This window comes from Chiloscyllium punctatum, chromosome 23 (genome assembly GCF_047496795.1).
Source record: "Chiloscyllium punctatum isolate Juve2018m chromosome 23, sChiPun1.3, whole genome shotgun sequence".
NCBI lineage: Eukaryota > Metazoa > Chordata > Chondrichthyes > Orectolobiformes > Hemiscylliidae > Chiloscyllium > Chiloscyllium punctatum.
The window spans coordinates 81,526,891-81,554,190 of record NC_092761.1 but is presented as its reverse complement, the minus strand read 5'-3'; the positions used below and the strand labels follow the sequence as shown (position 1 = coordinate 81,554,190).

At 43.5% G+C, this 27,300-nt stretch overlaps 1 protein-coding gene across 2 annotated transcripts in view; it reads left to right on the top strand.

The window, feature by feature from the left end:
* The window catches only part of LOC140494176 (glucose-6-phosphate exchanger SLC37A4-like), a 32,657-nt gene extending 5,987 nt beyond the window's left edge, over positions 1 to 26,670 (top strand). The window contains exons 2-10 of one of the 2 annotated variants that reach the window (XM_072593279.1): positions 92 to 604; positions 2,884 to 3,116; positions 9,102 to 9,348; positions 13,233 to 13,391; positions 16,959 to 17,044; positions 19,288 to 19,401; positions 20,927 to 20,992; positions 22,071 to 22,209; positions 23,997 to 26,670. In XM_072593279.1, coding sequence (XP_072449380.1) covers positions 463 to 604; positions 2,884 to 3,116; positions 9,102 to 9,348; positions 13,233 to 13,391; positions 16,959 to 17,044; positions 19,288 to 19,401; positions 20,927 to 20,992; positions 22,071 to 22,209; positions 23,997 to 24,163 — 1,353 coding nt within the window. In that variant the 5' untranslated portion in view covers positions 92 to 462 and the 3' untranslated portion in view covers positions 24,164 to 26,670. The remainder of the gene's footprint in view (positions 1 to 91; positions 605 to 2,883; positions 3,117 to 9,101; positions 9,349 to 13,232; positions 13,392 to 16,958; positions 17,045 to 19,287; positions 19,402 to 20,926; positions 20,993 to 22,070; positions 22,210 to 23,996) is intronic. The other variant, XM_072593280.1, reaches the window with a different exon arrangement.
* The last annotated feature ends 630 nt before the right edge of the window (positions 26,671 to 27,300 follow it).

Genomic DNA, 27,300 nt, shown 5'->3' with positions numbered 1-27,300 from the left:
TTGATACTGTCTAATTATTAACAATTCTGATTATTTTTCACAACCTGAAAAATCTTTCATTTATTTTGTTTTTTCAATGTTCCTGTTTCAGGGTAATGACTCCTTCAATCTCTTGGACTCCCAGAGTTAATGTTTTGCCAGCAACAAACAAAGATTGTTTTGAGAAAAAAATCCAATCAACTCACAAAATAGACAAGAGAAACATAACGTGGAATTGAACAGTGACGTTTGTTATTTTTCTCTTTGCTCTCGTTAACTATCAAAGTTACAATTGTCCTACCTCGTTACTTAACGTAAATATACTTTACGTAAAAACTGTATGCATCGTGGGACATTAAATGTGCTGTTATCTGTCTCGTGTGTGGTTGATCTGATCACTGAGGAAGAGGACAGTGTTGTATAAACCTACTGCCACCAGTTGTGCTTCAGACTTGGTCAACAATTGACAAAAGCTATTCAAAGATGGCTTCTTATGGCTACTACAGGGTCAGCATCTTCACAGCCATGTTTGTGGGATACACGCTGTATTACTTCAATAGAAAAACCTTCTCATTTGTGATGCCCTCTGTTATGGAGGAAGTGACCTTGGAGAAAGATGATTTGGGTGAGTATATCACTTGAAGAAGGCTTTCTTAGATTCCAAAGGGATCTTGATCAAATGGATAAATGGGGTGAAAAATGGCAGATGAAGTTCAATTTGCATAAATACAAGATTTTGCATTTTGGTGCAACAAATAGAGGCAGAACTTATATAATTAATTGTAGGGTCTTGGGTAGTATGGTAGAACAGCAGGATCTCGAGGTTCAGTTATATAATTCTTTTGAAGTTATCATATATATGGACAGGGTGGTTAAAAATGTGTTTAGCACACTTGTCTTCATTGCTCAGTCCTTTGGGTTTAGGAGTTGGGAAGTCAAGTTAAGTTTGTACAGGACATTGGTGAGGCTTCTTCTGGAGTACTACGTCCAGTTCTGATTGTCCAGTTCTGGTCACTCAGTTATGGGAAGGACATTATTAAGCTGGAGAGGGTTCAGAAGAGATGTACCAGGATGTGGCTGGGAATGGAGGGTTTGAGAAATGTTGGGACTTTTTTTCACTGGAATGTAAGAGGTTGAGAGGTGACTTTATAGAGGTTTATAAGATCATGAGGAGTATTGATAGGGTCAGTGGCCGGTGTCTTTTCCCAAGGATGGGGGCTTTCAAGACTCGGGGGGCCTTTTTGAAGGTGAGAGGAGAGACATTTAAAAAAGACACAAGGGGCATTTTTTTTACACAGGTGGTTCCTGTGTAGAATGAACTACCTAAGGAAGTGGTGGATGCAGGCATAATTGCAATATTTAAAAGACCCTTCGATAAGTGCGTGAAAAGGAAAGGTTTGGAAGGATATGAGCCAGGAGCAGGCAAATGGGACTAGTTTAGTTTGGGATTATGTTCGGCCTGAACTGGATGGACCAAAGGGTCCATTTCCATGCTGTATGACTGGATAGGTAGTAGTGAACTAAAAGAGACCTGTGCCCATTAGAAAGCTGCTGCTGGCATCCATGAGCTGGTTCTGATGAAAGTTCAACAACCTGAAATATTAACTCTGTTTCTCTTGCTCCTCCGACACTGCTGAGCAATTTCACTACTTTCTGTTCCTATTTTAAATTTCCATCTCCTGCAATAATTTACTTTTGTACCAAGAGCAGGGTTGGGTTTCTATTCCCCAAGGAGTGAGTTTAATGATGCTTGTACAATCTTATTCCGTCATTAGTCTGGTGAAGAAGAGGTTAGATCCTTTTTTTGGTAATGCTCAGGGAGGAAGAAAGTGTCGTGAATATGTGATTGGCCATGCATCAGGATATATGAATATATGTATGAGCTTAAAGAGTAGGCCATTCGGCCCCTTGTGGCATTTAACCTGTTTGTAGCTTCCATTTTCATGAATGCCCTTGTTAGTTAAGAATCTATACCCTTAAAAATATTCAATGAGCCTGTGTCCCCTGCTCTCTGGGGGAAGGGGAATTCTAAAGACCAACGTCCCTTTTGAGAGAGAATTAAAATTCCATGTCTCCACCTTTAATGGGGGACCCTTTTATTTTTAAAGTGGCTGTCATAATTTTAAGGAGGTACTTCTGGAAAGAGTACAAGAAAGAATGAGAGGAAAAACCTCTTCATAAACTGATGTAATTAATACAATATTGACGTTAAAGTCAAGCATGAGTGTGGAGTGATTAGTAATTGAATAAGATCCATATTTTCAAGCCAGTTGTTAAGTCTGGTATGAGAATTGGTAGAGCCAATATTGATTTAACAGAGGATTCACACAATAAATACCACGTCATGTTTGTTTGTTGACCAAAAAATAGCAGTAAAGGTTTTTGAAAGTTTGTTTGAGGAAGTGTGTTGCCAAGCGCTGGAAAATGGGATTAGACGAGTTAGGTGGTTGTCTTTGACCAGCACAGACTTGATGGGCCGAAGGACCTTTTTCTATGTTGTAGGTCTCTGTAATGATATGAATTGTCACAATATCAAGAATCCCAAGTTGGGAGTGAGGAGAGGAAGATGGAGAGGGATCCAATGTTGCCACTCTGGTTATAGAGCACGTGAGAATATTGACTGCATATTATTTGGTTCAGGGATAATCAAAAGGCTGACAAATAGAAAGAAAGATAACTTTAGGATTGCAACTTTTACAAGTCCTATCTAAACCCGGTATCCTTTTGAAACTGAACAAGGAACTGAAAGATACAGTTCAGCCCAGAGACAGCGCAGAACTTCTTAAATAGAACATGGAGAACAGCATTGAGGTTGAGTAATTATTCAGTGAGCGAAGGGAATTATGCATTAATTAGAGTCCAGTGAAGATGGTGATCTAATCTGAGTTTGTCTTTTGCTTGCAGGTCTGATAACGAGTAGCCAGTCACTAGCCTACGCTATCAGTAAATTCATCAGTGGCGTTCTATCTGATCAGATCAGTGCTCGCATGCTTTTCTGCTCTGGACTGCTCCTGGTCGGCCTGATAAATGTGTTCTTCTCATGGAGCTCCACAGTCACTGCTTTTACTGTACTCTGGTTCTTTAACGGTTTGGCCCAAGGCTTTGGTTGGCCTCCTTGTGGTAAAATACTGCGCAAGGTATGAAATCACCAATGATATATCACGGTTACCTCATGGTATCAATTTATTTTGCTCGGGTGACAAATGTTGGCAATTATTCGCGGGTGCTACCTCAGGTCAGCGTGTGACTCCACATCTGCTGAGCACCTTCCAGTACCTTGCTTCAGAACAAAAGTGACAGTGTATTTGGTCAGGGCAGGGTAGACCACCACATCACTTTGTCGTCCACACAAAGGCGGACTAGGCTATTGGAGCAGTCGTGCCTGGACCTCTGGCTGAGCCCAGCTGAGTGCAGACTGGATGTCAAAAATTGCGATCCTATGATCAATATGGCTTGGTGTTACATTTACAGTCAAAGTCACGGAGACAGCCAAAAACAGGAATTCTAACCGGTGTAAAGTTGCTCAGCATGGTCTCTTGTATCCATCCTAAAATGAGGATAAAATTTTGATTCCTCTGTTAGCACTTTATACCAAAAGCATTGCCCAATTTTCTTCAGAGGCAGTTATAGCATCCTAACCAATTTCACAATTTTCCGATGTGATTTCATGCCATGAGGAATTGCCACAATCTAGCTCTGTACCAGGAGCAGTTAATTCCTGACTTTTGTACCTTCTGAAGAAAGCCCCACACAAGATGGCTTCCCCAAAACCTGTCCTTTTCTCTTTCACACCTCCAGTTCCAACTGTTAGAAAGAATGGAGGACATATCACATTTAACAACTCTTCCACACTTACTAATGTGCATCTTAATCCAGTCAGTTGGCAGAGGGCAGTGAATGAGTAGTTGGAGAATGCCATGTGACCCACTTATGGTGGATTGGTGACCTCTTGGAGTAAGAGCATGATCGAGATCAGAGCTTATGAGCTTTTTCTAGCAGGAAAGTCTGACGGTGAAGCCAACACAGATGTTCACTTGGTTGTTTGAAGATGCCCCTTCCCTCTGACTATAGGGAGTTAAGTTTTGATCTATCCCCATTTTAGATGCTGTCATAGCTGGTCCAAATGGCCTGACACCAAAACTGATCCAGAGCAGACTGATGCTGAAGCTGCTTATGATATTGTACAAAGTTAAAAATCACACAACACCAGGTTATAGTCCAACAGATTTAATTGAAAGCACACTAGCTTTCGGAACACCGCTCCTGCATCAGTGTGCTTCCAATTAAACCTGTTGGGCTGTAACCTGGTGTTGTGTGATTTTTAACTTTGTACACCCCAGTTCAACACCAGCATCTCCAAATCATGGCTATAATATTGTAGGAACTGTGTAACATATATGTGACAGTTTGGTAACAGGGAGCACTCCCTCCCTTGTTTATAGAAGTGTTAGCAAGGAACCTTGGAAATAACAAGGCAAGTTTTAAAAATTGGAACTGATTTAAGGTATAGCTGGCCCTGTGAAGGAGCAATGCACCAGTGCCATTATTGATTAACCATTCATATATCTCTGGGAGATAATGGGAAGTTGAAGTCCCCAGGGTTTATATTGGCTGATTTCAGGCAGCTGATTGAGTTAAAGAGATGATGGTTTGTAGAATCTAATTCCATAAGAGACCCCACAAATCTCCTGAAGGACCATTCAACATATTAGAAAATAATAGACACAGTTCTAATGTTCTCTATAACCCAAGCTGAGCATTCCTATTTAACTTTGACACTGCTAGCGCATTCTATAGCTGACTGTAAATTCAGGCTAGAGTTCAAGTTACGACATTTGCTGCTAGTATTTTTAGAGAGGCTGAGAGTTGCACATTCTATTGCCATTGAGGGAATATTATTTTACTAATGGACCGGATATTGCATCTCTCTCCTGGATGTTTGTCAGGAGGAAATGATCTCTGCAGAATGCTGAAAGGGGTGGGGAGAGATATATATCTTTGGTGGTGGAGTCTGACTGTGGATGGCGGAAATGGTGGAGGATGATGCGCTGTATGCCCCATTTCCAGAGCAGAGACCATTCCCTCCGCGATGCCCTTGTTAGGTCGATGCCCCCCCCCCACCACCAACCCACCCTCCACTCCCGGCACCTTTCCTTGCCACCACAAGAGGTTTAAAACCTGCTCCCACACCACCCCCCTCACCTCCATCCAAGGCCCCAAAGGATCCTTCCACATCCGACAGAGATTTACCTGTACATCCAAACACCCCATCTACTGTGTCTGTTGCTCTCGATTGGTCTCCTCTACTTCGGGGAGACGGGATGCTAACTCGCAGAACGTTTCAGGGAACACTTCTGGGACACACGCACCAAACAATCCCACTGCCCTGTGGCCAACCACTTCACTCCACCTCTCACTCTGCCAAAGGCATGCAAGTCCTGGGCCTCCTCCACTGCCAAATCCTAGCCACCTGACGCCTGGAGAAAGAACGCATCATCTTCCGCCTTGGGACCCTACAACCACATGGCATCAATTTTCACCAGTTTCCTCATCACTCCGCGATGCCATTTCCCGCCCACCCTCCCACCTCATCCCAGTTCCAACCCTCAAACTTGGCACCACCCTCTTGAACTGTCCTACCTGTCCATCTCACTTCCCACCTATCCAATCCACCCTCTGTTCTGGCTTATCACTGTCGCCCCCCCACCTGCATCCAGCTCTCGCCTTCCCAGCTACCTTCCACCCTGCCCCACCCCTCCATTTATCTTTCAGCTTGACACCCCCCCCAACACACACACACACCTGATAAAGAGCTTTTGCCCAATTCTTGGGTGCTGCCTGGCCTGCTGAGTTTTCCCAGCGTCATGCTTTTCAACTCTGAACTCCAGCATCTGTAGACTTTGTTTTCTCCTTATTTAGATGTTGGACAGACAAGTCGGTCAACCATGATTCCTGGCCGAGGGCCTGCTCTTAAATCACCATAGTGTGGAAGCAGGCCATTTGGCACATCAAGTCCATACTGATCTTCCAAAGAGCATCCCACCCAGACCCAACCCTCTGACCTTGTCTCTGCAAGCCTGTATTTCCCTTGCCAATCCACCTCACCTGCGCATCCCGGAACACCACGTGCAATTTAGCATGGCCAATCCATCTTTGGACTTCTTTGGACTGTGGGAGGAAACCCACGCAGAATGGGAGAATGTGCAAACTCCACACACAAAAGGATGAAATTGAACCTGGGTCCCCAGCACTGTGAGGCAGCTGCACTTGTAACCATTGTATTTATATGGTTAGTCCAGTTCTGGCATGGTGGCACAGTGGTTAGCACTGCTGCCTCACTGTGCCAGAGACCCGTGTTCAATTCCTGCCTCAGGCGACTGATTGTGTGGAGTTTGCATATTCTCCCCGTGTCTGCATGGGTTTCCTCCGGGTGCTCCGGTTTCCTCCCACAGTCCAAACATGTGCAGGTTAGGTGAATTGGCCATGCTAAATTGCCCATAGTGTTAGGTGTAGGGGAATGGGTCTGGATGGATTGCGCTTCGACGGGTCGGTGTGGACTTGTTGGGCCGAAGGGCCTGTTTCCACACTGTAAGTAATCTAATCTAATCAAAAGTTTCTGGTCATTGGTACCGTCAGGATATTGATGGTGGGATATTCAGTAATGATATTGTTATTTTAAGTCAAAGGGCAATAGTTAGGTTATCTCTTGTTGCAGAGAGTCAGTGGCTGGCACTTGACACTTGCATTGACAAGTCTGGATTTTAACCAGGTCAAGCTGCATTTGCATTTAGTGCCTGAAGAGTAGTGAATGTTACTGAACATTGAACAACCTTCAGCAAGTGCTGCTTAATGGCATCACTTTGCTGACTGCAACTGGACTAATGGGGTTGTAATTGGCCTAGCTGGATTTTTTTGTGTAGAGGTACCTGGGCAATTTTCCACATGGTCAAGTAGGTGCTAGTGTTGTGGCTGTACTGGAACAACTTGGCTAAGTGGCACGGCAAGTTCTGGAGCAAGTCAGTATTGCCGGAATGGTGCCAAGGCCCATTAGAATAAGAGGGAATTAAATAGTTAGGCGGTCATTTTTGATCAGCGCAGAGCCGATGAGTTGAAGGGCCTTTTAGTCTGTGCTATGGATTTCTATGAATCTGTGCCTCTCCATTGTCCAGTGCCTCGAACCATTTCTTGCTATTATGTGGAGTGAATGGGAGTGGCTGAAGGCTGATGTGTTGTGAGGCTGGGAACCGCTGGAGGAAGCTGAGATACATCATCCATTCAGCATTTCTGGCTTCACATGCTTCAGCCTTCTCTTTTTGCACTGATGTGCCAGTCTCCCCCTTCATTGGGAGTGGGGATATTTGTGGGCCCTCCTCCATTGAATTGTTTAATTATCCATCACCACACAAGATCGCAGACTTTAGATCTGATTCATTGGTGCTCTGTCTACATTTGCTGTTTGGCATCCAAATAGTCTCTTTAGTAGCTACTACACCAGACCTCCTTTTCAGGTCTGCCTGATGCTGCTCCTGGCATGCCGTCCTGCACTCTCCACTGAATCAGGGTTGATTCCCTGGCTTGCTGGTCCTGTTGGAGGTGGGGATATGCTGGGCCATGAGGTACAGATTGTGTTGGAGTATGATGCTGATAGTCCACAGCACCTAATGGATGTCCAGTCTTGGGTTGCTAGACCTGTTTGAAGTCTGCCCCATTTAGCACTGTAATAGCACTGCAATATGATGAAGATGAATAGGGTCTTGATCTCAAGAACTATGTGATGGTGACTCCTATCAACACTGTCATGAACTGATGCAACTCCAGCAGGCAGATTGGTCCATGTAAAGTCAGCTATGCTTTCCCTTACTTTTGGTTCCTTGGCGAGCTGTCACAGACCCAGTTGCTCATTCAGTAGTGCTGCTGCCAAGACACTGTCTGAGGTGGACATTGAAATCCTGCATCCGGAGTACATCACACACCTTTGGTGCCCTCGATGTTTTCTCCAAGTGGAGCTGTGATTCATCAGCAGGGGAGGGGCAGGGCTCATGGTTGTTATGCCAGTGTGTTGGTGCTAGCTGGGTCCATTTGCTTTCATTCATTTTTTTGAGACTTGCTAGAAGTTTGACACAACTGAGTGGCTCACTGGGATATTCCTGAGGACAGCTGTGAGTCTGGGGTCACGTGTAGGCCAGACCAGGTAAGGAGTTCCTTCTGTAAAGGATGTGGTTTCAGATTCCACAGCTACACACGCTAGTCTACGCAGCTTTGGAATATTGTGTGGTTTTAGGTACCGTACTTCAAGAAACATTTTTCTCCTCTGCATCCTGTTCAGTTTGTAGTTTCGTTAGCATTAGCTGGGATCCTAAAACTGGACCAATCATGACTATTTTGGTCCGAAGTTCTTTGGCCATGAAGGTCAGCCAATGAATCCATTCACAAGAGGCTGCTGGAGACCTTTGACCTCAATCAGTAAAACATTTATTAAACAGGAGAGATTGAAATAAAGGTATAATACACTGATGAAACAGTTTGGAAAGATTTCATCACAAAACCAGAAAAAGAAATTAAAATCACATTATTCCTTTTATCCCAACATTATCCATGTCTCCCTTCTCCAAGAGAAAACTACAAATGAAACTCAAAAGCTATACATTGTCCTTAACAGTATCTTACGTGGAAGATTTTGACAATAACAGTAACTTGTATTTATGTGACATCTTTAACATACTGGCACACCACAAAACATTAGAGTTGGTTAAGATGTCTTCAATGAAGTACATGTAAGAATCATTAAACCGTATCAGTAATTTAACCCTCTGCTCCCTCATATTTATCATCTTCATTGTCCTTTTGGAAGAGGTCTAGTATTAGTTATAATTGGCCTTGTTCATCTTGAATTTGTTACTCAAGGTGCTGTAGAGTTCCTGATGAGTCTCTTAGACTGGACTCAATTGTTAATTGTTGGCCTGAGTTGGCAGGAAACATAGTGGGAAGAGGAAGGAAATTAATCGAAACCTCAACCAGACCAAATTATGGGGAAGAAAGCACCTTGAATTCAGTTCAAGCTCTGTGTATATAATGCAGACATTCTTCTCTATTTTTGCTTGATTGCTTGTGCTTCCTCATAGTGGTTTGAGCCATCGCAGTTTGGAACATGGTGGGCTGTTTTGTCAACCAGCATGAATTTGGCAGGCAGCCTTGGCCCACTCATCGCCACAACGATGGCCCTTAGCTACAGCTGGCGTGTAACCCTCTCACTCTCTGGTTCCATTGCTATTGGGTTGGCATTCGTCTGTCTGATCTTCATCGTTAATGAGCCCATGGATGTTGGACTGCCTAACATTGAACCAAGCCTAAAGAAAGGAAATAAGAAAGGTACTCTACTCCTCCTACCAATTGTTAAATTGTTTAGTGATTTAAAGTGCCAATTCTGTCCCAGCATTGTTCATCTGTTGGCATTTCCTCTTGCCCTGCAAGACTTTTCCTTCAAACCCATCCCAAATATTTTAAATCAATATTGTTCTGTTTGTTCCTTCTCTAATTTCCCCCTCCCTCCAGCTGTTTTTATTTAGTCTTTCAGGGGTGTCACTCGCCAGACCATCATTTGTTACCCATCTCCAATTGCCTTTGAATGGGCTTTCTTGCTAGGCCCATTTCAGAGGGCATTTTAGGATCCACCTCTTGCTGTGGGTCTTGAGTAAGGTCAGACTGGGTGAGAATTCCTTTTTCTAAAGGCTTTTGGGCTTTTACAGTAATTGATGGCAATTGACATGGTCACCATTTCTGAGGCTAGATTTCAATTCCAGATTTATTGACTGAATTTAAATCCCAGCAGCTACCATGATGGGATTTGAACCCATGCCCCCAGGACATTGGCTTCAGACTCTGGATAACTAGACCAATGACCTTAGCATTACACTACTATCTCCTTTATTGAATATGTTCTTCATTGGTGAGGGACTCCATAAGCTGTAGCATCAGCAACTCTAATGTATCTGCTAGGGCCTTAATGAGTGTAGTGGAACAGAGGAACCTTGAAGTTCAGGTGCACTGTTCTCTTAAAGTGGAGTCACAGATAGACAAGGCAGTGAAGAAGGCTTTTGGCACACTTGCCTTCAACAGTCAGAGCACTGTGTATAGAAATTGGGAAGTTTTGTTGCAATTGTACAGCACACTGGTAAGGCCACAGTTAGAGTATTGTGTTCAGTTTTGGTCACCTTGCTATAGGCAGGATTTTATCAAACTGGAAAAAGTGCAGAAGAAATTTGCAAGGATGTTGCCAGGACTCAATGCTCAGATGTATAGGGAGAAGTTGGACAAGCTAGGACTTTTTTCTTTAGAGTGTAGGAAACTGAGAGGAGACCTTACACAGGTGTATAAGATCATGAGAGGCATGGATAGGGTGAATGCACTCAGTTTTATTTTCCAGGGTTGGGGAATCAAGGACTAGAGGGCTTCAGTTTAAGGTTAGAGGGGAAAGAATAAAAGGGAACCTTAGGGGCAACATTTTTACACAGAGGGTGGTATGCATATGGAATAAGCTGCCAACGGAAGTGATTGAGGTGGGTCCATTAACAATGTTTAAAAGGCATTTGGATAAATACATAGATAAGGAAGGTTTAGAATGATATAGGCCAAGTGCAGGGAAATGGGGTTAGTGTGAATAGACATTTTAGTCAGCATTGCCAGTTTGGTGGTCAATGGTCTCGGTGCTGTAGGACTCTATGACTCTACCTTCTCCAGTAGAACCTTGTACAAATGTGAACTTAAACTGAGTACTATTTGAAATGTATTACAGCAAAAGCAATCCTGACCTCTGCTAATTTCCAAACAAGTCCACTTTAGGAATAGGCTTTCAGTTCCTGATCTCTAATGTATCTTAACTTAATACAGGATCAGTTGTTAATTTGAAGTCTGAAGTTAGTCGGTTTTTTTGGTGTTTTTTGAGGTGGGGCAGAGGAATTGTTGGAAATGGGATATCAGCTAAGACATCAGAACAGGTTGAGAAGCTGAATAGCCTACTCTTCCAATGGGAAATATTGTATGAAATATCTTGTAAGAAACAAAAAAGTGTACCCCCACCCCCGGCTGTTAAAGTAGGACGACTGAGGAATCCAAATAGTTGCAAGAATAAAAACATTGCTTGTGGTGCTGCTGTCTTTTGGCACAAAATCATTTGAGAAATGAAGGGGGAGGAGGAGAAATTCTATCTGCTTATATTAGCTGAAAAGCAATGCAAACCACTCCTCAGGCAAAGACCCTATCCATAACCACACAAATACCTTGTTCCCTCAGAAACCTACAATAACATAGCATTGGCAAGTGAGTCTGTCTGAAATGCCCGTTGAAAAACATCTGATCTTTTCCAGGTATTTGCATGAATCACTGTGCCAGTGGGTGCATTGTGGTCTAGTAGGTAGTGTTCGGGTACATCTGTGTAAGGATTATACTGAAATCTACTGGGGAGTTTTTATGAGCCCTGTATGGAAATAGATTTGCTTGAGGGTTCTTACAGTTGAGTTAATTCCAGGTGAAGTTTCACATTTTAAAAAATTTTGTCAGTGAATGTTTTTATGTAAGTTGAGGATGTTGGCACGGATTGGAAATTGAAATCTTGTTTGATACTGATCGTGATGGAAGTGGTTTTAGTATACCCCATAGGGAATACCCAACCTTTCCACTGAGGGGCAAGGAGGATGGTAAATAACAGAACCTCTTCTTCATCCATGCTGTCCTGACACTATCCTCCCTCCTTTTGTTAATGGTGTGCGATAAAGGTATTTTTTTGCCCCTTATAATATATTGTGATGTTGCACATGAGGTGGTATCGTGCATTTCTTGAGTTGGAAGTCCACATGTACCCCTTTCTCTGTGGGGGAAAGGTGGGTTGTCAGGCAGATGGTGCAACTTCGCCTTTTGCTGAAACACAGGTCATTAACATCAATCGCTAACTCTGTCATAGTTAGCTTCGGCCTGTGAAAAGCCCACATGGCACAGCGAATGGTGTCCTGATTTCTCAGCCAGAATTTGCAGGTTCAAGTCTCACTCAAGACTTTCATGATGAAGAAAGGTGATGAGGCCAAACAGTTCAATAATTAACTTCCAGATCCATCCAACATGCCTCTGGCTGGCTTTAAGTGTAGGAGAGTTTCTCGGTCAATGGTGGCTGCAGAGTAATGGGCTTCCAAGGCTGAAAGACTCCATGTGCAGATTTCTGCCATTCCAAACAAGTGAAGGGCATTGTGTAGTTTCACAATTGCAGTGCAAGTAAACAGAGACTATGGGACACGAGGTTGCAATGTAGGAAGCAGGCATAGGTAATGCTGTGTTCTGTAAATAAACTGACTAATAAAAAAGTATTAGTATCTAATAATTCACCAACTGGCCAGGGAATGAGTAACACTTCTCTGACTCTTGTTGGTCAAGCGCTCACCAAAGTTGCAATTCCTTATCTGAAAGATCCTTTCTCATGAGCAGCTGAGGGATTCAACTCAGCACAGAGTGCAGTAACAACTCCTGTGTTTTTGCCCAAGTATTAAATCGGGTGTTAAGCTGACCGATTGTGCTGTCAGGGAGGTTCACCAGCATTTCTTTATTCATATAAACCATTAGCTTCAAGTACTGGGGACACAGACAGACACTGGAAGGAGGTGGTGGAGGTCAGCATTTGAGGTGAGGTAATCAGCCAGCAGCTAGTTTTCTGATAAAGAGAACAGAACGTTGTTTGGGACAGGATTCGAGCCAGCAGTTAATGGCTAAAAGCTGGGGTCAGGTCTGTCTGGAATCAAGTGTTTTCCCAGTGTTCAGTTGCGATTTTAAATCTTTACATGTGATTGTCTTGGTTTTCCTGGTTTGTTAGTCCGTGTCAGTATGAAACTCAAAAAAAAAACTGCTCTGGAAAATCAGTAAGAACAGTGTTTCATAACTGAGATATGTCACTCAGTAAAGGGAAGGGTCGGATCTGTTAGTGTCTTGTTCTCAGCTGGTTAATGTTTGACTACAATTGGAAATGTTGATGTAGTTCTTCATTATAGTAAATATTGATGGAAAGATAGGACCCGAAACCATGATTTCAAAACTAAGGTTGGCAGGAAACGCATGTAATGTGTTAATAAAATACATTTGCTGTCAGTTTCCCAGTATCCAATGCAGAGCCAAGCTGTGAGATTTGTTGTTATCGGACATCATCAATCAATTAATATTTACTTTTCTTAACATATTATCTATACGTTCCACCCCCTTTCCCTACTTTGACACAGGATCTACTGGGGATGAGAGTACTGTGAAAGAACTGCTGCTGACCCCATACCTGTGGGTCTTGAATATTGGGTATCTGGTGGTGTTTGGAGTGAAGACCTGTTGCACTGACTGGGGGCAACTCTTCCTCATTCAGGAGAAGGGACAGAGTGCACTCCTTGGTAAGACGGCTCACAGGTTTGACAAATTAACTAAAATGAATGGATGTAAATCATGTAGAAGGCAAAAGGAGTCTTGCTGAGTTCTGTTTTCCACGCTGAGAAACAGCATGTAGGGAAGTGGATAATATCTTTAACTTGTCCCAGTTTTGCTGTATGCTCTTCAGTCTGAAATGTTAACCCTGTTTCTGTCTCCATAGGTAGTGCCAGTTTTGTTAAGTTTCTCTCTCATGTTTTCTCCATTTATTTCAAACCTGCAGCATCTGGAGTATTCTGCCTAGTTTTCTGTCTTTGCTGGTGTTGTTTGAGGGTGGACTATCAGCCACTTGAACTAGTTCTTGGTTTCCTTTAAATTCCCCCTCCCCACAATATATACACAGCAATATTGTAGAATGGCAGTTTCAACATTGGATCTTCACACACTGTACTGGAATAGTGCCTTAAAAAGTTGAGGTCACGAACATGCACATTAGAAGCAGGAGTAGATCGGTCGGCCCATCAAGCCTGTTCTGCCTCTTAATAAGGCTGCTGTGATGACTCTACATTCCTGCCTACTCTGATAACCTTTTAACCCCTTGCTAATCAAGAACCTATCTACGTCTGTCTTAAAAATATCCCCCACTCAACCACTACCATCAAACCAAGGGATCAACCCTCTTCAATGCAGAGAGCAGGAGGGCACGCCAGGAGCAGCAGCAGGCATGCCTAAAAGTGAGTGTCAACCTGGTGAAGCTACCAAACAGGACTATTTGCAATCTAAACAGCAAATGAAAGACAAAGCTAAGCGATCGCACAACCAGTAGGATCAAATCTAAGCTCTGCAGTCCTATCACACCCAGTTGTGGATGGAAGTGAACAATTAAACCACTCACTGAAGGAGGAGGCTCCACAAGTATCCCCATCCTCAATGATGGAGGAGCCTGGCACATCAGTGCAAAAGGTAAGGCTGAAACTTCTGCAGCAATCTTCAGCCAAAATGCATCTCAGCCTCCTCCAGTGGTCCCCAACATTACAGATACCAGTCTTCAGCCGATTTGATCCTCCCTGTGATATCAAAAAAAAAGTTGGAGACACAGGATACTGCAAAGGCTATGGGGCCTTACGACATTCCACCAATAGTATTGTGCTCCAGAACTTGCTGCTCCACTACCCAAGCTGTTCCAGTACAGTTACAACACTGGTATCTACCCCAACATTGCCCAGTTACGTCTTGTACACAAAAAACAAGACCACTCCAACCCGGCCAATTACCGCCCCATCAGTCTATTCTTGATCATCAGTAAAGTGATGGAAGGTGTTATCAACAGGGCTATCAAGCAGCACTTACTCAGCAATAACCTGCTCAGTGACGCCCAGTTTGGGTTCTGCCAAGACCACTCAGCTCCTGACCTCATTACAGCCTTGGTTCAAACATGAACAAAAGAGCTGAATTCCTGAGGGGAGGTGAGAGTGACAGCCCTTGACATCAAGGCTGCATTTGACCAGGAATGGCATCAAGGAGCCCTAGCCAAACTGGAATCAATGGGTATCAGTTGGCAAACTCTCTACTGGCTGGAGTCATATCTGGCACATAGGACAATGGTTTGGTTGTTGGAGGTCAGTCATCTCAGCTCCAGGACATCTCCACTGGAGTTCCTCAGGGTAGTGTCCTAGGCCCAGACATTTTCAGCTGCTTCATCAATGACCTTTCCTCCATCATAAAGTCCGAAGTGGGGATATTCACTGATGATTGCACAATGTTCAGCACAATTTACAACTCCTTAGATACTGAAGCAGTCCATGTTCAAATGCAAAAGATCTGGACAATATTCAGGCTTGGGCTTACCAGTAGCAATTTGTGCCACAACCCATCACCAATATGAGACAATCTAACCACCACCCCTTGATATTCATTACTATTACCATCACTGAATCCCCCACTATCAGCATCCTGGGGTTACCATTGATCAGAAACTCAGTGGCTGCAAGTGTAGATAAGAAGCTAGGAATACTGCAGCAAGTAACTCACTTCCTGACTCCCCACAGTCTGTCCATCATCTACAGACGCAAATCAGGAGTGTGATCCACTTGCCTGGATTGGTGCAGCTCTGACAACACACAAGAAGCTTTACACCATCCAGGACAAAGCAGCCCAGTTGATTGGCACCACACCCACAAACATCCACTCCCTCCACCACTGATGCCCAGCGGCAGCAGTGTGTACTATCTACAAGATGCATTGCAGAAATTCACCAAAGATCCTCAGACAGTACCTTCCAAACCCATAACCACTTCCATCTAGAAGGACAAGGCAACAGGTACATGGGAACACCACCACCTGCAAGTTCCCCTCTAAGCCACTCGCCATCCTGACTTGGAAATATATCATCGCTCCTTCACTGTTGCTGGGTCAAAATCCTGGAATTCTCTCCCTAATGGCATTGTGGGTCAACCCACAGCAGGTGGACTGCAGCAGTTCAAGAGGACAGCTCATTACCGCCTTCTCAAGGGCAACTAGGGACAGGCTATAAATGTTGGCCCAGCTAGTGCTGAACAGTCTCACAAATGAATTTTAAAAATTACTGTACACAGTACTCCGATGTGGTCTCACCAGTGGCCTATATAGCTGAAGCATCTCCTGCAGGCTTCCAGGGATGTATAGCATGGAAACAGACGCTTCGGTCCAACTTGTCCATGCCGATCAGTATCCTAAATTAATCTAGTCCCATTTGGTAGCTTTTAGCCCATATCCTTCTAAACCCTTTCTATTCATGTACCCATCCAGCTCCCTTTTAAATGCTGTAATTGTACCAGCCTCTACCCTTCCTCTGGCAGCTCATACACAAACCACCCTCTGAGTGAACGAACTGCCCCTTAAGTCCCTTTTAATTCTTCCCCCTTTCACCTTAAACCTATGCCCACTCGTTTTGGACTCCCCCACCCTGGGGAAAAGACCATGTCTATTCATTCTATCCACACCCTTCATGATATTATAAACCTCTATAAGGTCACCTAGTCCAAGCCTATTCAGCCTCTCCCTATAGCTCAAACCCTCCAACCCTGGCCATATCCTTGTAAATCTTTTCTGAACCCTTTCAAGTTTCACAACATCCTTCCGAACAGCATGATGCACAGTTTGGACTCGCAACCTTCTCACTGAACTGAGAGCGCCGATGACATTTTATAACTTTAAATCACAATGGAAATTCAATTTGTTGGTGGTGGCATTGCATTGTAACTGAACATAGGTCAACATACCAGGCAAAGATTACGCAAACCTGGATTCAATTCTTATTTTAGAATGAGTTATTTTTATTAATCAAATACAAGATCTTGAGGCTCTTACAATGACCGTGATGTGTAACAAAGACAGGTTAGATCCAGCCTTGCTTGCCTGGTCTAGATCATGCTGGTTTATCTCAGGGCAAGGGGAGGTGACGACCAGCAGCAATCTCTGTTGATTTTGTATTTTGATCCTTTTCCCCAATCATGAAACCATTAATAGTGCCCTCCTTGGTGCTGACGAAGATCAAACCCTGGGCCTTCCTGACTTTAGTGAACTCTGTAGCAGCATCTTCCTTTTGTTTGCAGGGAGTTCGTTCATGAGTGCCTTGGAGGTTGGTGGTCTGCTGGGCAGTGTGGCGGCTGGATACTTTTCCGACAAGGCTGTTGCTCGGGTATGTACATACAGACCCATGCTGGACTACTTTGGGTGGATGATTGGATTGCATGAGAGATCTACACTGTTCAACAGTCTGAAACTATGTTTACCGGTTTTCATGGAATTATAACAGGACAGAAAGAGGCCATTCAGCCTTTTATATGTGTACTGGCTCTTTGGGAGAGCACGTTAGCTAATTCAATTCCCCACTCTCCCACCCTTACCCTATAACTCCGCAATTACTTTTTTTCCTCTTCAGCTGTTTATTCAGTTCCAAGCCATGATTAATTCTGCCACTAATGTGTGCAGGAAATGCAGTGCGAATCCTAACCAGTCACTGTGCGCCCTTTCAAAGTTCTTCACATCCTGCCTAAAGCATTGGAATTGGACACAGTATTCCAGTGGAGACTGAATGATGCTTTTCCTGTTGGACATTTCATCACTTCACTTCTCTGACTATTCCGAGCAGATATAAAGCACATTATTGTATATTTTAGTCCTGGTAAAGTTTGGCTCAAAATCTTAAACAATGATCATGGGCTCCTGCAAGGAACAGGCAGTTAACCGGAGCCTCAGTGGGATAACCTCACTGCCTCTGTGCCTCTTGGTTAGTTCTACCAGGTGAATTCATTCCTCAGCAGAGCCATAGCTAACCCATCTAGGCTTAGATGGCTTAGCTGGGTTAGCTATGGTAAAATCTCCATGCGCAGTTACAGGGATGGGGGTGAGGTCTGGGTGGGAAACTCTTTGGAGAGCCGGTGCAGACTCAATAGACTGAATGGCCTCTTTGTGCACTATAGAGATTCTATGATTCTATCACTATTATTTACAGTGACAGCATCATAGAGATGTACAGCACGGAAACAGACCTTTCAGTCCAACTCGTCCATGACAACCAGATATCCTAACCTAATCTAGTCCAATTTGCCAGCACTTGGCCCATATCTCTCTAAACCCTTCCTATTCATATATCCATCCAGATGCCTTTTAAATGTTGCAATTGTACCAGCCTCCACCACTTTCTCTGGCAGCTCATTCCATACACGCACCACCCTCTGTGTGAAAAAAGCTGCCCCTTGAGGTCCCTTTTAAGTCTTTCCGCTCTCACCCTAAACCTATGACCTCTAGTTCTGGACTCCCCCATCCCAGTGAAAAGAACTTGTCTACTTATCCTATCCATACTCCTTATGATTTTATAAACCTCTGAGGTCAGCCTCCAACACTCCAGGGAAAACAGCCCCAGCCTATTCAGACACTGTTAAGTCTTCCTTTGGCTGAGCAGAGGCAGCCTTGCTGGAGAGAGGGGTGAGGCCACTGTGTTCACATTGCAATTGAGCCCGGAATACTGAAACTAAAGGGACCTTGTCTGAAATTGTACCCAACTGCACAAAGTTAAAAAATCACACAACACCAGGTTATAGTCCAACAGGTTTGATTGGAAGCACTAGCTTTCGGAGCGCTGCTCCTTCACCAGGTGATTGAGGAGTATAAGCTTGTAAGACATGGAATTTATAGCAAAAGTTTACAGTGTGATGTGCCAAATCATACCCAGCTGCAGTTAGCTTTCGCACCTGAAAAGCCTTGTGGTACAGCAGGAAGCACCTCACCTCTAAGCTGGAAGATCTTGGTTTGAGTCTCACTCCTGGAGGATGTGTTGATGACGTGGCCAAACAGGTTGACTATCTACCTGTAAAGCCTTCTGATATACCTGTAACAGGCGGTAAGGTGGAGCGAGTCTCCTAGCCAGTCAGAACCATTTGGTATCTGCATCGCAATGGCCTTTCCTCATTTAGAAATCATCACAATCAGATTTTTTTCATGGCTTTGTTCAATGGGAAGCATCCTCCTCACTTTGAGAAACTACCAGAAGGAGAGGGGGGGTCCCTGAAGCTAGTTAGTAAATTCTCGTCCACAAAGAACAGTTCTATTCTGTGTATCAGAAATAAAAACAGAGGTTACTGAAAAATCTTAGCAGGTCTGGCAGCATCTGTGAAGAGAAATTGGAGTAAAGATTTTTGAGTCCAGTGACCCTTTCTCAGAACTGAAACATTAACTCTGATTTCTCTCCACAGATGTTGCCAGACTTGCTGAGCTTTTCCAGCAACTTCTGTTTTTCTTTCCAATTTAAGCATCTGCAGTTTTTTTTCAGTTTTTATTTATTCTGTGTATTGTGTTTTTATAAAGGCCATCGTCCCTCGCTTTCATAAAACAAAACCATTTCCCAAAGAAAAACGTTGTTTCTGCCAATCTCTCTTCTAGAGTGGTCTTCGAAGCCACGGGAATCCTCGGCATGGACTCTTGCTCTCCATGATGGCAGGAATGGCCATATCAATGTACCTCTTTAGAGTCACGGTGACTGCAGAGTCTACCAAGGTAACTGTCATGAACTAGGCTTTGATTCATGATCCTGTTCTGTCGAAGGCAAAAGAATATTTGGTTTTCTCTGGTGTTGTGGATGTCTGAGCTTTCTCAGATGTTTATGGTTCAGCAAGGGGTGGGATGGGATGCTCTGGGTGAATTTTCTTGACCAGCATTAGTCTCACTCAATAACCCTGAGGGGTCTATCAAACTATTCCAGCTCCTTTGCCTGGTTAGTCAGTGCCTTTTATATTGCAATCTATTCAGTGCCTTTTCATTGAATCTAACCAAGACGGAGCCGATGGACAGCTATCAGAGTTTTAAAAAAAATAAAGCACCGCAGACCCTGGAAATCTGAAACAAAAATAGAAACGGCTGGAGAAACACAGCATGTCTGATAGCATCCGTGGAGAGAAAACAGGGTTAATGTTTCAGGTCCAGATTGGTCAACTCCAGAGCAGCTGAATTTCAGCATTCAAACTTTTGGCCTTGAGTTGAATTTATCATAAATTTTAACTGCTTCTGATCCTGCCTGTTTCAGTGTTGGGAAGGAAGGGAGCAACAAAGTCTCCCAAGAGGTTGACAGATGGTGGGTGATTGTGAGGGATATAATGTTGTGGTGATAATGGAGACCTGGTTTTTAAAAAAGATAGGAAAGGGTATTAAATATTCCTGGATACAATGTGTTCAGGAAATGTAGGGAAAGAAAGAATGGAAAAGAGGCAGCAGTGCTAATTAAGGACAATATTACAGTGATTGTAGAGGGTCATTTTAGGAACTGGTTAGTAAAGCGTTCTGAGTGCTAGGTGTTTATAAATAAAGGAGTCAGTACAATAGCAATCTTTATATAAAACAGTGGTTCAGATTCAACTGTAGTATTGTGTCTCGTTCAAGAAACTGGACTTTGGGAATGATGCAAAGGCATTAGTGAGAGTCCAGAAAAGAGTTTTGGGATTAGTTCCAGAATTGCAGAGCTTCAATTGTCAAGGTAGATTAAAGACACTAGGACTGTTGGCTTTGGAGAAGAGAATATTGAGAGGAAGTTTGATAGAGGCGTTCAAAATTGTGTGGGAGTCTAGCAAAATATATATATAAAATATAGAGAGAGAGAGAGAGAAGGGTCAATGATCAAAAGATACTGATTTTAAAGTGACCAGCAAAGGAAACAAAGATAAGATTGGGAGGAGGGGAGGTTTTTGCAGCAAGTGTTTAGGATCTGGAACGAACTGACTGACAATGTGGGACAAGGCAGATTCGGCTGTGGCTTTCAAAATGGGGAATTGGATCAATATCTGGAGAGTAACAATTTGCAGGGTTGAAAATCACATAACACCAGGTTATAATCCAACAAGTTTATTTGGAAGCACTAGCTTTCAAAGCCCAGGGTGACAGGGAAACGATGCGAGATTCAGACTAGTTGAGTTGGTGCAGATAGAGGCACAATCAATCAAATAATCACCAAATTTCTTGTGGAAACTTTTCTTGCTGTACTTTTCCTTGCCTCTGTGTGATTGCCTCTTCTTCCTCTTTATTTCCTCAGGAGACTGAGCTCTGGACACTAATCTTCTTTCCTGTGACTCAAATTACCAACTTAACTGAAGACGAGGTCTATCTCTCTCTCTCTTCTCCCCCGTGATCGCTTGCTCCCTCTGCCTTTGCCTGCCCTTTTTATTCTCTACCTCCATTTCTAAACCCTTGTCACCTTTCAAGATATGCAGAAATCTGTTTGCATGAAATCAGTGATTGTAAATCCAATGTAGTGAGTTGTGATTTTGTTCTTTACTGTAACTTAAAATGCAATAGCTTAGAAATATAAAGAATTTATTGCAAGGGTTGATAGAAGTAGCAAACATGAGGAAATTTTAGCAAGATACAGATGGTTCACTTGCTGCCTCCCCTAAATATTTCTGCCATCTACACAGTCAGAAGTGTAATGGAATACAGCCCCCTTGCCTGGATAGGTGCAGCTCCAAATAAACTCAAGAAACTCGACAGTATCCAGGTCAAAGCAGCCAACATGACCAACACCCTGTTCCCCACACTGACACAGAGGGGCAGCAGCATGTACCATCTACAAGATGTGCTGAAACTAATTCCCAAGCCTCCTTCAACATCACATTCCAAACCCACTACCTCAACCATCAAGAAAAACGAGGGAAGTAGATTCATTGGAAGCCCACTCTCTGAGAAGTTTCCCTCCAAGATTCACACCGTCCTGACTCAAACCTATTACTGTTCCTTCACTGCTGCTGGATTGGAAATGTGGAGATCTTCATTGAGCAGCACGAGGATGGCTCCTCTCTACTTTGTCACAGAGAGCTGTTCCCAGGAGAAAATCCTTAAAAAGCCAAATCCATGAGAAGATCGCAACATCCCCACCAAAACGTGGGAATCTCGAGGCTGCGTGTACAAATCCAGGGTTGGACCACTTAGTCATCTCTAGACCCACAACTCCAGAGTGGAAGGAAGTCATCCTCAGTCTGAATGGGCTGCCTCAGAAGAGGCTGATGAGCTGTGCCATCGCTACATTGGACTGGAGTGGTTCACCCATCTTCATGGTCACCTAGGGGATGGGCAACATGCCCTGGCCTTGCCAGTGAGATCCAAAACTCCATGTGTAATGAAAGCAAACTTTGGGTTGTACAATCTTGATGCACTTTTAACACCTTTCTCTTTTCTGGTAGCTGTGGATTCTCTCCTTGGGAGCTATTTTTGGCTTCTGTTCTTATGGGCCAATTGCACTGTTTGGAGTGATAGCCAATGAATCTGCACCTTCTAACCTCTCGGGGACATCTCATGCTATTGTCGCTTTGATGGCAAATGGTAAGAACAAGAAGTGGCCATGGGCAGCTTCTCACTTTTATACCTGGCATTGTACTATTCTGTGGCACTCAAATATCAACTTCTGTTGCAGAGGTTGCGGTTCAATATTTTTTCTGGGGTACAGGGAGTGGAACACGTTTTTAAGACTTGAGTGAAATTCCATTAGGATTCTTCAGCACATCCTTCCATACTGGTGGATGACCAGGAAAATTCCTGCATAAGATTATCTATTTAATATCAACTCGTAGTGCTGTGTGTAACATAGTTGAAGCTGACTGACCGTTTCCACTCCAATCCATCCTATTCTCAAAGTTTTACTCTGTGTCTGGCAATTTACGGCATGTGGAGCAGGAATAAGTCTGAATTTAAATTGAAATTGTTGGGTATTTTGGAATGCTTGTGAAGAAGAGAGCAAATCTCTCCAGGGCTAAAATAATTTTCAACTGCATGATCTCGAAGGGAGTCCAGGCCAGACTGAGACTTGTTTCTGATACACACATCTTAGCTGGGATATAAAATCATAGAATTCCTATAATGTGCAGGCAGGTCATTCAGCTCATCAAGTCCACACTGACCCTCCAAAGAGCAACCTACTCAGACCCACACCATTCTTACAACCCTACATTTCCTATGGCTAATCCACCCAGCCTGGACACAGTGGGCAATTTAATATGGCCAATCCACCTAACCTGTGTATCTTTGGACTGTGGGAGGAAACCAGGGCATCCAGAAGAAACCCACACAGCCATGGGGAAAACGTGCAAACTCCACACAGACAACCACCCAATGGTGGGATTGAACCTGGATCTCTGACACTGTTGGACAGCGGTGGTAACCACTGTGTCACCATGTTGCCTAAAAAGTGAAAATCAAGCAGTTCCTCAGAGGGAGTGTATAGATGGTCCAAAGAGCCTATTTCTGTGCTGTAGACCTCAACGAATATGACTAATGGAAGCCCTTTCCTCCGTTTGCTACTTGTAGAGCCAGAGATTTGCACATTTCTGGCAATGGCCCATGAAATGACAGTTCCCTCTGCTGGCTGTAGTTGGGTCAGTCTTCACTCCGTCACTGCTGGGCAGAGCACCAAAAAAATCAGCAGCCAATAATTGCAATCCTAGACTGACTGTGGAGATAGCTGATGCAGTGAATTAACAATGAATGTCTCCAGTCTTGGCTTACACATGAAGCTGCATGCTATTGGGATAAAGGAAGCTTTGCCTTGTGTCTGGCCAAGTTCCATCTACCTTGATTCTAGCAATGCCCCAGTGGTATTATCGCTGGGCTGTTAATCCAGAGACCTGGGTAATGTTCTGCCAATCTGGGTTTGATCCCTGCCATGACAGATGGTGGTATTTAAGTTCAGTAAAAGTCTGGAATTAGGAATCTAATGATAGCTCTGAACCTAATGTCGGTTTTCAAGGGAAAAACTGATCTGGTTCACTAATGACCTTCAGGAAAGAAAACTGCCGTCCTTACCTGGTCTGGCCTACATGTGACTCCAGACCCACAGCAACATGGTTGACTCTTAACTGCCCTCTGGGCAATTCGGGATGGGCAATAAATGCTGGCCTCACTAGTAATGCCATCATCCCCTGAATAATAATACTTTGCACGCTGCGTCACTAATAACTCTTCAAACACTCATTCACAGGGGAGATGCTGGTGGTGGCTAAAAAATTGAAATTCTTTAATAGGTTTCGGGGGAATTCAGACCATGTAATTAATTCAAATGTTTTTCTTGATCTGCAACATTCATTGATAACTCCCTTCTGCTTTGTGTCCCGCAGTAGGGGGGTTCCTGGCAGGCTTCCCATTCAGCTCGATTGCCAAGTTTTACAGCTGGGACACGGCATTCTGGGTCGCGGAGCTCACCTGTGCTGTCACCACTGTGGCCTTTTTCCTGCTGAGGAACATCAGGACCAAGATGGGCCGCCTTCCCAAGAAGTTAGACTGAAATTCAGCCACACTCACCCACTAGAGAGCCTGCTGCTGTTGTCACGTTGCTAAAGGCCTATGAGAGAGTGTGATTCTCATCCCCCCCCATTACTGCGAGTCTGTATTCAGCAAATTCCATCACCAAGTGTTTTTTTTTCCCCACTTTCCACATCTATATCTCAGACATCTTCGCCCTCTTTGCTGTTCAAGGTTCAACTGTTTAACCAAGAGATTTGTAACGTAACCGTGCTGTGGGTTGGATCTGGCCTGGAAAATTTCTTCTTCATGTTAAAAGATGAGAGTGTTCCTCCTTCCTGCAGTTCAGTGGTTTGGTTGGTCATGTTGGGCTGGCCTGATCGTTACCACATTCACTACTAGTGTGCAAACTACCAACTGCTGTAATCTGACCTCGGAATCACCGCGGGTGGGAGAGACAGCAACATAACGGTGGTGGGGATGGGGGTGGATGCAATTGTCATGGGTGGGTTTCCATAGGACCCCATCACTAGCATCCCTTAAACCCCTTGCTGCCATCTGTCTCCTTGGAAGAGTTATCACATCTAATGATGTACAGGAGCATACGCTTTTTTGCCTTCATTAGCTAGCTTTTCCTGCCAGAGGCTATAGCTTGGAGGTGACCCCACCTCAGGGCTGACTATCCTGGAGAAATCTTCTGTTTTTACTGCCAGCTGTAGGCATTTTTAGATTAATTTCCCAGAAAGGGGGGGGAAATAGCAAGCTTTGGAAATGACACACGGCTCTGACTTGTCCAACTAGTAGAACTCTAGAATAACCAATGCATTCAAGTCCCACTTTTCACTAATTCCTCCCTCCCCCCCGCCCCCTCTAAAGCCTCTTAATTAGCCTGTTTTGCAGCATTTCCTGTGGTTGTCAAGTCCTGGGGTAAGAATTGAATCCTGAGCTTCTGGTTCAGAGGCAGGGATGCTACCACAACACCATAAGATTTCCTGTCTATACTCCTGCTATTGTTTTAAAATATATCCTCGACTGACTCTAATAATCTGTAATCCCTACCCCACGCTAGGAAAAGCCTTGGAGTTTGCAGATCACACAGTAGAATTACGTCTCCATAGTCGTTCAGGGTGCCCCTAATTACTTTATAACTAATGGAGTATAGTTGCCATTGTAATGTAGGATCAGGTGATCATATCCACATAGTGATGTGCTTCATTCGATATGTTACACATCTGTCCAAGTCTTTGACTGTCTCAGTTAAGATTTGTTGATGGGTCCCGACGATAGTAAACTCTGAATGCGGGAGATAACTGTTGTAGTTTGTGGATCACTACATGTAATCTTCAGGATTGTCCCTGTTGTGTCTTGGATATTTTATTTCTGGTTCTGGTGTCTTCAGCCTGTGTAATGTGTAATTCGAACAAGCACTGACATCAGATAGTATAACCACTCACAGGAATGTGCAAACAGAAATTAGTGAAGCTCAGTTGGTGAGCCCTTACCCATGTGACATGGCAGCAGCTTCCCTTTGGTGAGTTTTTACTTTTATTGCCAGTCCCATTCACAATTTCTTCCCAGTTGTTCTCCCGTCTGGTCGTTAAATAGAGCTTATTAACCACACCTTGATCTTCCTAACAGTCAACCATCTTAAAGGACAAGAAAAAAATCAATTTCAATTTAACAGTGATCCAGTTGAATCCTGTGAAATCTTTACAAAAAGAGTGTGTTTACATCGGGATGGTGCTTGGATAAAGTCTGATGTGTACTGGAGTGACGAGCTTAGCTCAAAATTTGTCATATTAACAGTTCTGTGAAATATGTGTGGTTGTTTCAAGAACCACCTGACCACACAGGAAGAATTCAAACACTAGTTATGACCATTGCAGACAAATGGCATTTCAACATCCGTGAGAAGCTACGCAGTGCTGTGCAATCACAGTCTGTGTCGGCTAAACCTATTTGGTGTAACTAAGGCTCCATTCATGAAACTTTTGTGGTTGGTCCATTTGGTCCCATATGGAACAACCTTTTCCTTTTTGCAAGATTGTTGGCACACCATATTCTGTACCGGAGAGAAGCCAGACGTTCTATCCCAATGCTGCTGTCAATAGTATTCTTGTGTTGTACATCTGGCAATTGAAAGCAGTGCTAAGTGACTCACCTTCCAATGCTTTCTCAATGTAAAGTAGTTGAGCCTCTACTCTGCACCACTTCCGTTGACAATATTGAGTCTGATGGGAGATCCTGGTCTCAATGCTTGACCTATCCAGGGTACAAATGAATGGGAGTGTTGAGATACCAGAGTGCAGAGGGGGATTGTCAAATCTATCTTAGTACAATTGAACATGAAACATTAAGAGAGTGGGTGGGTAGAGTATCGAATCCTGTTGAGTTACGTATTGTAGCAATAACTTTAAAGAGTCATTTGTACACCTAAACTTGAATTTCCACTTTAATGTAGTTAATTACAATTGTATGCTAATGAAATTTTAACTCTTAAATTATGCTTGATAAGGATTCAATGTTTTAATAAATGAAAATGTACTTGTGTTTTTAATGTTTAATTCATGTATTAAACAAAAACAGGAAACTGTAGTCAGTGTCGTAAAGTAATACCAGCTGCTGCTGCAAGAGGTGAAAACACTGAAAAATATCCAAAGTCCTTTTACTGTACTGAGAGGAAAGAGGGTGACCGATTTTTTTTTTAAAAAGAAAACACTTTTAAAATACTTCTGTGTGAACAGGAATTAATAATTACATCTTAAACATACAAGTGAACCAACACAGTATTTTGATTGCAGCTTCCAGACTGCAGTATGTGCTAGTGAATGTAGTAATCTGTTAAGTAAAGCCTGTGAAAAGTGTCAGAGCCAACATCCTTCAGTGAGGCTTGAATAACAGAGTCTTGCAGCCAAAAGCTGAGCAAATTTTCCATCTGTGACTGTTTTGGAGCTCAGACTACAGTATGAATAAGGTATGGTACAAGATGCTGGAAATCGCATTTTCCAATCACGTTTTGTACTGCCCTTTAGATATGGGTGTATTTTAAATAACGTGACAGAACAGATATTTTCAGATTAATCTGTTCAATGTTATTACAACTCTCTAGAGAGGATGAGAACCCAGGCTTCCTGGTCTGGAGATAGGGATACTGCACCACAAGAATCCCTAGAAACATGG